The 17,337-nt window shown below is 38.3% G+C and overlaps 1 protein-coding gene across 1 annotated transcript in view; it reads right to left on the reverse strand.

Annotated features, from left to right (window-relative positions):
• Positions 1–17,337, reverse strand: part of slco1c1 (solute carrier organic anion transporter family, member 1C1) — a 32,312-nt gene that overhangs the window by 8,225 nt on the left and 6,750 nt on the right. Inside the window, exons 3-10 of the mRNA XM_051892463.1 lie at positions 13,105–13,246; positions 10,507–10,639; positions 8,730–8,836; positions 8,321–8,467; positions 6,667–6,765; positions 4,276–4,521; positions 1,906–2,070; positions 1,266–1,461 (exon numbers count right to left, since the gene is read on the reverse strand). Of these exons, the coding sequence (XP_051748423.1) occupies positions 1,266–1,461; positions 1,906–2,070; positions 4,276–4,521; positions 6,667–6,765; positions 8,321–8,467; positions 8,730–8,836; positions 10,507–10,639; positions 13,105–13,246 (1,235 nt within the window). The remainder of the gene's footprint in view (positions 1–1,265; positions 1,462–1,905; positions 2,071–4,275; positions 4,522–6,666; positions 6,766–8,320; positions 8,468–8,729; positions 8,837–10,506; positions 10,640–13,104; positions 13,247–17,337) is intronic.

Consider the following 17,337-nt stretch of genomic DNA (forward strand, 5'->3'; position numbering starts at 1 on the left):
GTCAGAATTGTGAGATATAAACTGCCAATTGCGAGAAAAAAGTCAGAATTGTGAGATATAAACTGCCAATTGCGAGAAAAAAGACAGAATTGCGAGATATAAACTCAAAATTGTGAGAAAAAAGTCAGAATTGTGAGATATAAACTCGAAATTGTGAGAAAAAAAAATCTGAATTGCGAGACAAACTCGAAATTATGAGAAAAAAGTCAGAATTGTGAGATATAAACTGCCAATTGCGAGAAAAAAGACAGAATTGCGAGATATAAACTCAAAATTGCAAGAAAAAAAAGTCAGAATTGTGAGATATAAACTCGAAATTGTGAGAAAAAAAAATCTGAATTGCGAGACAAACTCGAAATTATGAGAAAAAAGTCAGAATTGTGAGATATAAACTGCCAATTGCGAGAAAAAAGTCAGAATTGTGAGATATAAACTGCCAATTGCGAGAAAAAAGACAGAATTGCGAGATATAAACTCAAAATTGTGAGAAAAAAGTCAGAATTGTGAGATATAAACTCGAAATTGTGAGAAAAAAAAATCTGAATTGCGAGACAAACTCGAAATTATGAGAAAAAAGTCAGAATTGTGAGATATAAACTGCCAATTGCGAGAAAAAAGACAGAATTGCGAGATATAAACTCAAAATTGCAAGAAAAAAAAGTCAGAATTGTGAGATATAAACTCGAAATTGCAAGAAAAAAAAGTCAGAATTGTGAGATATAAACTCGAAATTGCAAGAAAAAAAGTCGGAATTGTGAGATATAAACTCGAAATTGTGAGAAAAAAGTCAGAATTGTGAGATATAAACTCGAAATTGTGAGAAAAAAGTCAGAATTGTGAGATATAAACTCACAATTGTGAGAAAAAAGTCAGAATTGTGAGATATTGGCCTTGGTGAGCATAAGAGACTTCTTTCAAAAACATTAAAAATCTTAATTATTTCCAAACGTTTCTGTTATACTGGTCAGTAAAAAGATCAATGCTGTTCTGTACTTCAAAAATACAGAAATAACATCTTATTTTTAGTTTTTCTGAAGAGGAAAATTAACAATGAAGTCATGTAATTTTTCCTCCAAGACTGATCATAACTTTTAAAAACCATTTAGATAAAAACAGACTGGAGTACTCTGAATCCGAAAAGAAAGCCTTGGCTAACTGCTAGTTGGTTATACTAGTAGTTCTTAAGACACAGTCTTAACATAATGTGTTTGTGCAACTGGCCCCAGATCTGAACAGAACCGCTGAAACTGCAAGCTTCATCCTACCCGTTGTACGACCTGGTGATGCCGGCCACATTGGCATTCTCACATCCCATGGCGAAGAAGAAAAGGGACAGGAAATAGCCCAGGAGAGACGTTCCCAGTGCAAACTTGGCTGCTCCCATGATGCTCAGCTTGAACTTCTTCATGATCACACCCCCCGAGAACATTCCCAAGGCTACAGCTGGGATGTTGATAACTCCTGAAAAAACAGACGGCATCAGGAAAACCTGGATCAAAGGACCAGTGTCAGATTTGAAACAAAGGCAAAGCCGTACAAGTGGGCTCTTCTCAAACACGGTTCTTCTTGTGGTTGAAAGGTTCAGGCCTATTTGTTTTCCCTCCCGTCTTTCGAAACGCTAATGCCGTTTCCTGAAATGCACAACAGTCTCCAGTGTCTGCATACGTTGTGTGCTGATATTATTTTTGGATTTCATTCTCTTTCATATGCAGTAATGGTCCGTGTCATACTGTGATTTACCCGAGCTATACAAACCTCTAGATTTGATATCAGAACCAAAGACTAATATTTAACACACATTAATAAAATCCCCCAAATTTAATCAAAACATAACATCACATTAAACTCTGAGGTCACAGCTGTAATATATCTGTGCACAAATGTGTTTAGAGGAAGACAACGTACCCATTAAGAAGTTCGCCTTGGACGCTGACTGTCCGTAATGTTGCTCGATGTATTTTGGTTTGTATGTCACCATGCCGATCAAAGAGTTGAACTGGATGATGGTGACGCAGAGATACAAAAAGTAGACCGGGTTCCCCAAAAGGGATCTCAGTGTTGGCAAAAAGTCTGAAAAACAATAATACAACATGTTTAAGAATGATGTTAGACATAAGCAAACAGTTGAAGTTTGTTCGCCAATCTACTCTGCTAAAAATACACTTATACAGCACACTTGAAATGAATGAATAGATAGAAAACAAATGCTGCACAAACATTTCTCAAAATGAACTTCACTTGTCTGAGTCATTTTGCAAATGACTTTTAGTGGATGCAATTTTCCTTTATATTAACACTTGATCACCTAATGTGTGACAACCAGAAAGGGCCCAAATACCTTTCAGGGAAAGCCAGTTCACTCGGCGGCCATATTTGCAACACCTCTAGGCAGTTATTTTGCACAATCAAGACCAAGGCTGCATTCGAAATCACATACTCTCTTGCATACGTACTTATTTTGAATACTTCATGACCTTTAAAAAAGTATGTTCTACATAGTATGAGTGTGTGTAGTACGATTGTAATCCGTACATACATACACCATGCTGTCATTATCATGAGACCTACCAGCGCCACTTAACTGCCATTCATAAATCCTCTCCCGTGGCCTCATGGGATAGTAAACTGTCCGTCATCCGAAGTAGAAGGTCATCCGGGTACTTTTTGCCTACTCTTTTATGAGTACTGTGAATTCTTTTGCCTACTATATAGTAGGGAAGTATGGGATTTCGGATGCAGCCCAAGTCCTATCTACTTGAAAGGGGAAATCGTAAAGTCTTAAAGGGGTCATATGATGCTTTTTTAAGGGTTAGTTCACCCAAAAATGAAAATTCTGTCATAATTTACTAACCCTCATGTCGTTCCAAACCCATAAGACTTTCTGAGAGATCTGAGAGATTTCTGACCCTCCATTGACAGTTCATGCAACTACCACTTTGACTCTTCAGAAAGTTCATAAAGAGATCTGAAAACGAATCCATATGAATCAGCTGGCCAATCAGAGCACTCTGAGCTTTTCAGAAGGAAATCAGCACGTTTCAGACAGAATGTGGATAGAGGAGCTGCAATAATGTACAGTATGTGAAAAATAATGTGTTTTTTGAACATTCAAGTATGTTAACCTATTCTATTACACCCAATAATCAAAATAATGAACTTTAAACTCTTAAAATAGCATCATATGACCTTTTTATTAACAGTTTGATATTTAAATAAAATGTATGAGCAACAAAATCTGACTGTTTCATATGCTCAAATTGCATTAAAAAAGCTTTAGGTCGTACCAGCCAATGTATGCAATCTCAGGACACTGACTGTTTCTATGGCAACCGGAGCTTCTAATGACAGCTGCGCTGATGCAATGACTTTACCAATCGCTGATTGGCTCTTTTATTTAGAAGGCGGGACTTAGTTTGTGTTGCACTCTTTCCAATTCATAATAATATGAGTGCACCATTTTGGAATATCTAAAGTCTTTGTAAATACCTTTCAGCTATGTTCAGAATAGCACAATACTCTTACTATTTCTCCAAAATATAGATATGGCAGAAATAGTATATAGAACACTGTGGTATTCGAATAACACCTTTGTCTTAATTTTGAACAGTACATCCATTTTTTTGTCATTTAAAATCATGCACTGCAAAAAAAGGTTTAAGTATTTTTGTTTTGTTTTTCATTAAAATATCTAATCATTCTCGAATCAAGATACAGTTAATTGAGAAGGAAAATGACTTGAGATAAAGAGAAAAAACTCATCAAAATAAAGAGACTTTATGCTTAACGCAACAACTAATATCACAATGAGGTCGGAAAAATAAAACTTGTTTTCCCTTTGAATTAAGTTTATTTTTCTGACTCCATTGGCATATATATTTTCTTTTTTAACTTTTTAGAAAGTTGGCATATATTTTTGTCTTGTTTCAAGTATTATTTCAAGTATGTTCTTACTTTATTTTTTTTTTTTTTAGAAAACAAGAAATACCTGAAGTAATTTTACTTCTCAAGTAAATGTATCTTGTTTAAGAACGTTTAGATATTTGTACTGGAAAACAAGACAAAAATATTGAGTAAGAAAATCATTTTTGTGAAATTCTTTGCTTGAAAAGGTTGCTCTTTAAAATAAATGCCACTTGGTTTGACATTTTGCTAATTAATGCAATTGCATTACATCATCTTTAATGTCCAAATAATTTTTTTTGTGCAGCCAGAGATCTGATATTTTAGCTATCGTCGATATTTTCTGTGAATTCTAGTTGGTTCTAGGTCGTTTACCTTTGGCCATTTCTAGGAAGTTTGTTGGCTCATCTGCCTGGTACTTGTGCTCCAGGAGGGGCGAGTCTTTGATGAAGCTGGTCCGCTCTGGAGAATACTTGGCAAGCCGTCTCTCTGGCAGAGGCAAAGACTTGGGCAAGAACCAAAACGGCACCGCCGAGAGCAGGGTGATGAATCCTGCAATAAGGTATCCCAGCCACCAGGCGCCTACCCAGCGTGCATCTCCTGGGGTGATGCTAATGCTCTCTGTGAGAAGACAGTCACACACACGCATATGTCAACACCGAGAATACAGACGCTACAAGGCTCACTGCAGCTTGTCACATGTTCAGAATATTTGGGCCAGGCAGACAGCCGAGGCAGACGCAGACTGTGATCCTCAGACAGTCTCAGATGTCTCGCTCTCTCTCATCATGTACGCTCAGACAACCTCCATGTTGTGCTAAAGCTGTGCCAGTAGATACTATAGAAATGTTTGTGGCATGCCACATAAACAATGTGCATCGATGGAAGGGAATAGCTCAACGGAATATTTGCTAATCACATTTTCTGCATTATTTTATTTCTTCAGTGAAACACTAAATCAGATGTTAAGTACAATGTTCAAACTACTTTTCCATTGTCAAGATCTTAAAAAAGACAAGAAAGCAGTATAAAAGCACAATCAATCAAAGTAGTCTATATGACTTCCAAGACTTCTGAAGTCATACTGTAGTCACCTTAAAGTCACCACGAAATCAGAATTGAGTTTTTATTTTTTATGTTTTTTATAAATGATTTATCATTGCATATTGTTATTTTTTTAACATTCACATTCCCTTGAAATCTTGAATCAAAATAACTTCCCCTCCATCTTGCAGCGACTTCTCTGATGATGTGTTTACTGGCGCGAGGGCGGGGCAACCTGTCACTCATGTGAGATCAGCCAATAGCAAACCACAACCATCCAATCAATTCCAAATGGACACAATCAAGCCCCGCCCTACATTTGTTCTTGTTTGAGAAGCCGTTTCACTCGGATATACATCACAATAGGGAAGAAAACTTCCATTTCATGCAGACTTTAAATGTGTCATGATTGGATGGCAGAATGAAGTTTATTTTCTTAATTTTCAGAATATATAGGCTGCATTTTTAACTGAGATTGCCTGCAAAACAGCCATATGGCTAACCACAAAAATGTTAATTTTTTTTTTTAAATATGTCAGCATATTAGAATGATTTCTGAAGGACCATGTGACACTGAAGATTGGAGTAATGATGCTGGAAATTCAGCTTTGATCACAGGAATAAATTATATTCAAATACAAAACTGTTCTTTCAAAATATTACCATTTTTACTGTATTTTTCATCAAATAACTGCAGCCTTGGTGAGCATAAGAGACTTTCAAAAACATTAAAAAATCTTAATTATTCCAAACTTTTACATGTTTATATACTACATATAGAGAGACTAGATATGCATCTGCAATCATTATTATCATTAGTAAATGACAATTGCAATGATTTATGTGTATGATACAGATGTTATTATTGTCTGTGCTCTGTTTTATTGTCTCATTAAATAAAATTACTGACAAAACAATGTGATATAGTTTTTATTGGCTGAATATCTGCCATTATTCCTTAATATTTTATTATCTTATGGCTTAACTTTACTGCCAAACGTCTTGACTTTAGGGTGTAACGTGACGCTATATTATCTATGAAGAAATGGCCTGTGTCTCCAGCATGCATTATTTCACATACATGCATAAACGTTGCCAGTGCCAAAAAAAATTTGTTTAACACACCATGATTCTAACATTCAAACTACACACGCAAATCTAATATCATTACATGTTTCAGCTTATGTCCCCTTTAACCCCTCAGTCTCATTGGATTGTACATCTCATCCAAAACAGCTGTTTGCTAAATCACAAGCTTAACATTATGAACCTTTACATCGTCCCAATAAAGAGTGCGTTCGAATGCCAAAAACACACTCAGATCCAACATAAACAGCCTCCACTGCTTTCAAACTAGAAACAACAAAGTTTCTTATTTCCTCCTGCTTTTGTTTGAAATATAAACAAAATAAGAATAATATGAATAAGCTGGATTTCCTCCAGATTTGAGGAGAGAAAGAGTCAATTTCACAATGAATTGCTTCTTTAAGAACCTTTTAGTAGTTTATGAATCACTAGTCTAGTGGGATGAGCCAAAACCCATGAGACTATACAGAATAAATGCATTTTATATTATATATTTTTTCTCTCTCAAGACAACCTTGCCGATACATGCCTAGAGACGTTCAGGCCATTCAAGTCATCCAGTGCAGATGCAACTGAACCCAGTGACTCCTTTAGGAAATAGTGAATCAGACAGCAGCAGAGTTTCACTTCACTCACCCATGTTGACAAATCCAATGTCCACGTATATCTTGGCACAGAGGGACCCCAGCAGGTAGCCAAACACTGGACCGATGACTGATATTGTCTGGACACATCCTGATGCAGATGGTACATGAATTGATTAGTTGCGTATCTAGTCTGGGCTGTTTACCAAGAAAGACAATGCTCTCTAGGAAAAACATATAATACCAGGAAGCCGTTAAATGGCAAAACAGTCTCAGTCACATTTATATGTGAATTTCACAGCACACTTTGTTTTAGAGCAGCTTTACAGAAAATTATGATGTTAATGTTTATAATATCTTCATGTCTTGTAGTTGCATTTAGCAGATTAGAGCTGCACAATAATATAGATACAATTTTCGACGGTACAAGCAATCAAGCAATTGATCAACTGAAGCGCATATATAAAATTACCCGTAGCAGATCTATACAGGTGGAGCTGGGGAAGGAGGAGGGTTTCAGAGGAACTCTGAAGCACGCTGCAAACTTCTACAGTAAACGGTAACCAGTTATTTAAATATTGAACAGCAAGCTCATTGGCTGCAGAATCGACAGGAACCAATCAGCTTGTGCCATAAAGTAAACGATGTAAATGTCATTATCAGGTTGCATTAAGGACCCATCAGCCTGTGCCATCTAGAGTTTCATGACAGAACTTGGTATATATCCAACATCATATAAAGAGCTAGACGATAATATAAATTACATTTGTTATATGTAACAATTTGCTATAAAGTATCACTTTACGTGAGTATGCGGATAAAGCGGAATATAATATCCAACTTTATATATATATAGCCACGCACGCGATAATAAAGTTTACATTTTGCGATGATATAAACAAGCATGTAACTGATATATAGTATATATTGCTTTACTGTATGTAGCATGTACTATATTTCCTTATATTTCCCTATAACTTTTGCAGTAATACATTTTTTGACAATATAACAAAGTTGAGATTTACTATATTGTACATACCGATTACTGTGAGTGTACAGTATCCAGGTAAGTTTGGAAATACTTTTAGTGGTTGTATGATTCTTTATTAATTAAGTTTGTTAATTAATGAAGCATTTTTAATTTTGTATATATATATATATATATATATATTTTTTTTTTTTCCCCGCCTATATATTGGCTACTATTTTGTAGTTTACTTTTCTGTTAATTGAGATTTTTCTGTATATATTTCTTACTATTTTGTAGTTTACTTTTGTATATATTTTATTTTTTTTTTTTAATTATTTTTAAAGTTTATTGGATGATTGGGTAACTAGTTGACTAATTATGTCAGGTGTGATGGATCACGTTGAAATACATTGTACCTTTCTGTGCACTTTTTGTTTGCCTGACTAAGACCTTTGGGTCGAAATGTTGATGATTTTAATAAATTGATCTTTAGGAGCAGCAGTGGCAGTGTGCCGATTCTTGTTTACTTTTAGCGAATTGCTTTATCTGATCGAGCACCTGCCTAAAGTTTCTGGATGTGCGCATATTATTTTTTCGAATTTAAATAATGAAGCATCAAATAACATGCACACATAATGCATATCTGTCCAGTTAATGTTACTCTACTTATGTCCATCATGCAGGATTAAACTGTATAAACCGGCCTCATATATGCATAAAAAAGATTTCGATGTACCAATGTAGAAGGCTGCATTTTCCTCCAGAGCGTGATCATCAATATATGAGATTCCTAGAGGTTGCACTGGGGTCTCGCCAATTCCACGCAAGATATTCCCTAGGAAAACATAGATCCACATGGACAACCTGGACTCGTGTTCGCAACCTGAGAAAGGAGGAAGAGAGGGTGAGAATGCTTCTGCACATGGTAAGAGTCGAGGAACTGACACATGACAAAGATACCGAATGAAATGAGACAGGATAAAAGAGTAATGACAGATTATTATTATTAATGTAGCATACACAAATAAGACTATATTAAACCATATGACGCTGTAGACTGCAGTGATACCAGCAGGTTTCATAACTAGTTTAACCAGCAAGACTCCCATTTTCCCATCTAACAGAAGCAGTAGGTGCTTATGTACCTGAGCTCGGTACTGAAGAAGTGCTTGGACCTGTGGACCTCACTGGACATGGGGAGAGGTTACTGGTCGAGTTCACTGACGATCGAATCGATGTTTCAAACTTGTAGCTGCATACAAAACATCAGCAATTCAGTAGCAGAATTCAGAGACCATGTCACCTGACACAACAATAGGATCCAGATTAATGAAACTTCCAAGTGTAACCGGTTCTACTGACCCGCTCCGACCGGGACTCGAACCGTGGTCTCCGGCGTGAGAGTCGGGGGCTCTAACAAGGACCGCAGGATCTTGTGTCAGTTGATAGAGTGCCTCTTGAGATCAGGGGAGTGAGGTTTACACGCACAGTTTTTACTGGCCTATGACAGTCACACTCACCCCTCTAAACCTAACTCCCATCCGGGTCACGGCACCAAATGTAACCGGTTCTACCGACACGCTCCGAACGGGACTCGAACCGTGGTCTCCGGTGTGAGAGTCGGGGGCTCTAACAAGGACCGCAGGATCTTGTGTCAGTTGCTAGAGTGCCTCTTGAGATCAGGGGAGTGAGGCTTACACGCACAGTTCTTACTGGCCTATGACAGTTACACTCACACCCCCCAAACCTCACTCCCATCCAGGTCACGGCACCAAATGTAACCGGTTCTACTGACCCGCTCCAAGCGGGCCTTGAACCGTGGTCTCCGGTGTGGGAGTCGGGGGCTCTAGCAAGGACCGCAACATCTAGCATCAGTCGCTAGAGCACCTCTTGAGATCAGGGGAGTGAGGTTTCATGCATAGCTCTTACTGGCCTATGACAGTTACACTCACCCCTCTAAACCTCACTCCCAACTAGGTCACGGCACCAAATGTAACCGGTTCTACTGACCCGCTCCGAGCGGGACTCGACCATGGTCTACGGCGTGGGAGTCAGGTGCTCTAACAAGGAGGCTAAATGATCAGAATGATTTTTTTGTCAACAATAATGAAGACTTTAAATGGTAACACTTTATTCCGATGGTCTACTTTAGACATTCTACTGACTATAAACAACTACATGTCAACTAACTCTCATTAGAGTACTAGTAGACTGTTAGGGTTAGTAGAATAAGTCGACATGTAGTTGCAAAGTTGCTTATAGTCAGTAGAATGTCTTTTGAAGAGCATCAAAAAGTGTTAGCAGATATTAAGCAGACAGTCTACTAATACTCTAATGACTGACTGCGAGTTGACGTAGTTCAGCAAATGCACAGGTGAACGAAATGTGTCAGACTGAGCAATTCAGATTGTAAATATGCTGTTGCCATAAAAACAGGATGCAATATAGGATGTATGTATCACTTCTGAAAAACATGACCTACATACAAAACATTAACATCTAAAACAGCATTTCTGATCAGCACGGAAATTGCACTCGAGTCACTTTAAGAAGGCACGTCATTAAATACGTCTTCGAAGAGCAGCACCTAAAACTGAAAACCTGACAAATTTGACAATGCATGTCGATTTACAAGGATGGAGTCAAATTTGAACGAGTAGAGTGAGGTCATGCAAAATTCTGATTGTTAAACCAAAATGTTTCCTTTATGCAGCAGCTTTACGATGCCAAGAAACACATCTGATACACACACTAAATACGACTCAATGGCATTTGTGGTCAGGGACTTTAACAAGATCAAACTGGATCCATGTGACCCTCCAAAACAGCTCACTCTGTTAACAGCGGAACAGCTCGAGTCGAGGCTGTTTTACTTACTGACGTGACGTCACACACATTTTCACATTTATAGATGAAACTTACCGTCCGATTATAAAATGGGGCAAGGCAATTAGAAAAGTCCCTAGTGACATCAACAGGCAGCCGATGGCGATGATCTTCGGACGGTGAAGTTTGGCACCAAAGTAACTCACAAATGCGATCACTAACAAGTTACCTAGGAGCAGAAGCCGAGAAGAATTGTTCAGACAAACATTTATGATGTGGAAAATTGAGTTTAACAGGCTCCATTAATTGGAATGTTTCTTATAAAATCCCCCCAAAAAAGAAAAAAGCATGAACTAAAGTAAGCAACTAACCTCAATGCAAGCATGTTTATGTTATTGTATAGGGGCTTTTAAAGTCATTTTTAGCTTTAATCCGTGATTGAAGCATGCATTCTCTTCATAATAAAGCTCGGGAAAATTGAATAGACATAGACTGATATTATTTATTAATAATGTTTATTATTTGGTCATTTTGAGATCACTCAATAACTGCCCAATTAACAGATCACACTTATTGTTTCATAATTTACTGACTGATGGATATAATATGGATATGATGGAAGTAATATGCACACAACATTGTTCTTCTTTTACAATGTTACTCAATGTAAAATTTTGTGCTCCATTATGCTATTTTACAGGTTCCTAATTTTGTTTCGGAGTCTCCTACAAAAGGTTTACATGCATCCAAGATCAAAAACACTAATTTTCTCAATATATATACACATCGCAGCATCACCTCTTTTCTCACAGTGTCTGAAACGCTTCGACAAAGGATTCAGTCTCTCTAAACCCCGTCTTTCTGAGAGCTTCCTCTGCTCTGACTGGTCAGATGGCTCAGTCTGTTGTGATTGGTCTACAGCTTACAGTGTGCGTCAGAAACCAAACGGCCATTAGCATATCTGAATTTCAGCTCCAGATCTTCTTCAGCACTTGACACACCGTATCAATTCCAGCCGCAAAGTGGATTTGCTTTGGCAGAGCTGAAAACAGGGTCTTCTCGACATGTCGACAGCGAACAAAACTCTTCCAGTCACAGCTACAACTACAGCGTTTGGGGGCGGGTCAAAGCAGACGTTGTTCGTGGGCAGTCAATGAACCATAGGCGGATATTATGCAAATTTGTTACAAACCTACATAGGTTTGAGCAGGAAGTAAGACTGGAATTACTGTTGACTTGTTTCAGACGGTTCAAAATCGATTCTTTCTTTTGGCAGACAATCCATGTCTTATTTTGAAGGCTGCGTCCTCCGGATGTCGCATTTGTTGGCCGCAAATGCCATCAAGGATGTCTCATTTCAGAAAAGTAGCGATTAGCCTATAAAATTGGCCGTTATTCCTTGTGAAGCATAAATTGCTGTAATTTCTTTATGACTTTGAAATGTAATAGTTACTTTACTAAATCGTGGCAGCCAAATGAGACACAGCAAATAACTCCATTTATCTGCACTTTGATCTTTTACATGCTCAAACAGCTATATTATATGTGCACAAACCTGCGTACTATTTTCCGTTTCCAAACAATATTGAGTAAACTTTGTAAAATAAAAACAAATTTATGTGCATATCATTTGGTACTGTCCATCAGGCAATAAAACCACTGACATTCACCCATGAATGGAAGCATCCGCTCCACAAACTCTCTGAACATGACGCTGATTTCTACATGATTGACCTCTTTGTCTGTAAGGAACATTTATTGGCAAAATTATTTGGTTTCTGAGGTTCACGGCTCCATGAACGAAGGTCTTTGTGAGGACGATTATAGCACAGCTCTGTACTCAGAGTTCAGGACATTTCATAGATTTAATGGGGACAGGAATTCTCAGACGTTTAGACCATGGCTCAGTTTATGAGGAGGTCAGACCAACCAAAGAGAAACAACTCACCCAAACATTAACAAAACGCATGCAAACACACAGCAGCCTTTGTTCCGTGGGTTTCCCGAGCACTTGTTGATAATGGGGACGGGAGACAGCCGAGAGAGTGATGCTAACTCTGACACATGATCTGTGTGAGGCTGCCACACGCGTCGGCTGTGCTCCTCGTCCCGTTGCCATGGCAACGCTCCTATGGAAACACTGGTTTCTAGGGCCACGTGAGCGGGGTTTAGCCTCTAGATTATGATTTTCCATGTACGAAGACGGAAAAAAGTGCTGAATCACTTATCGGAATAACACTTCTGACTCTGTATGGCATCCCTTGACTATAAAACAATCAGATTTTATTTTAATTACTGGCATCCCTGTGCACCTTCTATGGGATTATCATTACATTAAATAATGCATTTATATTTATATTTCATTGTTTACATTTTTATTTGCATTTTATAGCAATGGAAAGATTAGAAATTAAATGCATGCATTTTAAATAGTAAACTTTAAAATGCATTAGTTAAGACGTGCAGCACTGCAGCTGTGACCTGTTAAAACATGTTTGCGGTTGCATAACTGTCTGATCTGTCGGACCACTGCACTGCGCAGAGGATGACAGCCGTAAATTGCAGCACACATGGTGCGTCTCAGTATTATTTCGCACTGAAGCGCGGCGCACGGACTCTATGAAAGCCTTAGCAACTGGTTCGGGGAGGTGACGGGATCGAGATGCGGCTGACGCATGAAGATCCGGTTCTTACCTATTTCAAAGCTGCCATCAATGACACCTATTAAGTAACTGGGGATGTCGAAGCGTCTTTCCAGCTGAGTTATTGTGCTTTTCATATAGCTCCCGGATAATGCCTTGGCAAAGTAGGCAAAGGACAAGGCCACGAGGAACATCTGTAATGAGACAGAGACAGAAAGACTTCGTCAGATGCTGCATGCACACACACAACTCGCACTCTCCCTCATTAACCTATTTTTGGACATGGAAGCAACTCTTCATTAATATGCATTCAAAATCGTAGGGGGAAGAGAACTGGGGTGGGAGTAGAGATGGTGAGAAGGGGGGATGCATTTCTCAAGCTGCACTGCATTATGGGTAGTGGGACAAAAAGCGGATTAGGGGAGCTTATGTCACGCTCTTGAGCGATGCTACTGCATTCAACCACAGCGACTTAAGCCTCCATGAGCAAAACAACAGGGAAAAATGAGTCGCTGCTTTTATCGTCTTGCTCATGACTGTTGCTGGGGTTTCTGGGCCAAAATCATCAGCTTTTGCAGAGGTTTCGCCTCGGCACAGCAGTGCATCTTCACTCTTGTGGGGTTTCCCGCACATATGCACACTCCCTGCATCCAAATTAATAATCAACCGAAAGGTGGAGAAGAGAAGGGTGAAGAAGCAGGAATGACGAGAGGAGAAGCCTTTGATGATCAAATCGTCAGCTATGCGGTCGTCTTTAATACGCACTTGAATTTTCCATGTACAAAGACAGAAAAAAGAGCTGAATCACTTTTTGAAGCTCACCAGAATAAAACAATCCTTGTAAGTCCTTTTTGAACTGTTTTGATTTTATTACTGACATCCATGCACAGGTCGAAACATTAGGGATTAAGACTTTGGGATTATCACTATAAAATAATAATAAATAATAAAATTAAATAATAAATATTTGTATTTTATTTATCATATTTATAATATATTTAAAATATATTCAAATAGAAAACAGTTGCTTTAAATTGTAATAATATTTCACAATATTACTGTTTTTTTTGGTATTTTTAATCAAATAAATGCAGCCTTGGTGAGCAGAAGAGACTTCTTTTACAGACATTAAAAATCTTTCCAATCCCAAACTTTTTAACGGCAGTGTATATTCACATAGAAAAGAGTTATTTTAAATTGTAATAATATTTCACTGTTTTTGAACAAATAAATGCAGCCTGGGTGAGCATAAGAGCTTCTTTCAAAAACAAACCCAAACTCTTCCATCACCTGTAGATCTTCGATGCAAAAAGCAAACCCAGACATTCACAACTTCAGTGAACTGACATGTCTGATTTAATTTATATCACTGAACCAGGAAGGAGACCATTTGACGGTAATGTAACAGATCTAAAGATCAATCAATCAATTAGTTGAGGATGTTCACAGTCTGTGTTGTTCTCTTAACCAAGTTATCACAACTTTGTTCTGGGTCACGCAACTCTGCATCACGGCTAATCATAAAGGACTGTGTTCGAGTCTAGGACTCAAGCTCTCACATTTCTGAAAGATTTATGGTTACTTTGGGCTACAGGGGATTGTGCAAAGCATGCTGGGATTTGGGAGGCATCTACTGCCGAGTGAAGAACTAGAGAACTAGAGTAAATAGCATAAAACAAAGAGAGGGAGTGTGAGAAAGTGTGCCTAAAGCAGACGGGCTGATTCTGGCACGCCTCAGAGTTCTCCCATGACGAGACGCTCAGAATAGAAACACAAGGTGAACGGTGGCAATCACCTGTCCATTGGTGGTTTGCAAACAACATGCACCGCATAAATGACTGAACAAATGAACGTAGATGGCGTACGTGATGGCAGACACCTCAACTAAAAATCTCAAACGTCCTACTATGAACGATGCACGCATGATATTTCACTGACTTCAAATCCTCATAAATGTACAGCTGCACTGTCAATGCAGTGGCACGTCCCTCATCTCCTCGGAGCGCAACTTAGATCACATTACACGTGGGCGCAGTAATCTGACCGCCAGCCAACAGCAACACGTGCTGGCGATGGCCTCTGGGCTAATTTTCAGCTTTTACAACAGTCCAGAGATTTCCTCACTCAAGAGCACATGGGTCCCTTCACGCGCTTATGGATTTCCCAAGCATGCGCCCGAGCGGCCATCATGCACTGACGCAGTATCTGTAGTTTACGCTCCATAGCTCTTTCACAGCAGTGAACTGAATGCCTTTGGACATTGACAGTAACATATTATAGTAGAAAATTCGACTTTGTTTCCTCACTTTTTGACCAGTGAAATTTTCAGTCATCTGTGATTACTGGGCATTCAAAATATTATGAAACATTTTTTTAAGATTTTGTAGGGTTATTAAAAACAAATATGCTCTCTGTACATCACTTTTGGCCATATATTTCAGCCAGTTGCCAAGGCAACATTTATAATTTTCATTTAACAAAATAAAATATTTAAATTAAAGGGGTCATGAACTGCATTGTTTTATTGTTTTATAATGTTTCCTGGGTGCACTAATAATTTTAGTATGATTTTTAAATAAAAAATTGTCATAATTTAGAAATAAAAGGCATTTTTCCTACTCTGATTTGAACGCTCTGTTTAAAGGGGCGTGTCTGCTGTGAGACTTCAGTGTAAACGCCCACTGCTGTGATTGGCTGACATCTTTGCAAATTAAATAGCTAAGTATTACTCTCTCGAAAACTTTAGCACGTTTTTACTATTAGAGCTTTCAAGGTTAATTAATCACGAAAACTGTTGTTTATATCATTACATTTAGATCTGTGGCATTATATTTAGATTGTGGCATGAAAGGTTGCAGTGATAAACATTGTAGTCGATCACAGACATGTTGTTGAGCGCGTGAAAGCAGTGATCTCAACATTGCAACTCAATTTCTGCACACTAACGAATGCTTTCATCATAAATAACAGTGCAAACGCGATGTAACTAAGAGATTTGTTTAATAAAACGGGAGTTTTGGCATGAGTCACTGAAACTCATGCTGTTTGATTGACAGCTCCAGCGATTGTAAAGAGAGTGTTCTTTGATCACTTTCTATATATACTTTAATCACCGTTTAAATAACAGATTATTTTTATCTTACTAAGAGAAACAACATGAAGTTGACCGTTTAGTCACTGGTTTGATTTACCGACACATAGACAAAGAACATCTGACTGTACATGAATCATATATCAGGCATTAGAATTAACACAGTTACTTACATGTTGTTGCATTACTGTCGAGTCCATATCGTAAAGTCTGTTAGCAAAGCCTGCGCCGAAATGCAACTGATTTACCAAAGAATCCACAGTGAAATGTACTGAATACAGCTAAATAAAGCTCAACTGAGACATTCACATTGTTGAAAATAAATAACCATATTCCTAGCATTAGGATTCTTTGAAAGGTAATGTTATTTTTACTCCTGTATCGCTCTTCTCTCCTCGTCATCTCACTAACACGCCAGTGGGCGGGGCTAATGTTGCAATGATGAAGTAGGCGTCGATTTCTTCTGCGGAGGCGGAGTCTAACAGGGCACATTCCAGGACAAGTCGTTCGCTGGGTCTGGTGTCAATAAAAGCTTTTACTGGACTAACAACGAGTTCTCAGTTTTGAAACTTACAGGATATTCTTCTAGTTAGATGACCTCTTATATATCAAAAGCTCAAGGAAAAGTTGATTTCTCAATTCATGACTCCTTTAAAGTATTAAAACAATTAAAACTAAATAAACCAAATAAAACCCCAAAACTCAAAGGTATGTAGTTTCTGCACCACTAGTGGCACCTAGCAGAATTACAAAAATAAAGCATATTGTTGTGCTTTAGTCTTTCCTTTAACAGGTTCCGAGGAGGCGTGAAGAGAAGCACACAACAAAGCGAATCCGTTTCAGGAACTTTACTTAACTTATTAAACCACAGCTTTACAACAGCGGGGGTTTATGCTCTTGCCCAGCGCTGATGGGTTTATATACAACCATCCGCACCGAAGCCTGCGAGCATACTGACGCTAAACATAAAACAAACAGTGAACTAAACCCCGCATTATGACGTAGCCACATCTGATTGGCTAATACAGAACTTATTATGAATACATGAAATAACAGTAACACAAGCAACTTATTTTAATTAACTAACACTATAACAATATTTTCAAACAACCTTGCAAACGCCCCTTTCATGTGTCGCACCTCCCTCAACTCAAACATCACAAACACAGCTCTTACGGGTGCTTGTGAAGGCAT

The sequence above is a fragment of the Ctenopharyngodon idella genome, chromosome 4 (assembly GCF_019924925.1).
Source record: "Ctenopharyngodon idella isolate HZGC_01 chromosome 4, HZGC01, whole genome shotgun sequence".
Classification (NCBI taxonomy): Eukaryota; Metazoa; Chordata; class Actinopteri; order Cypriniformes; family Xenocyprididae; genus Ctenopharyngodon; species Ctenopharyngodon idella.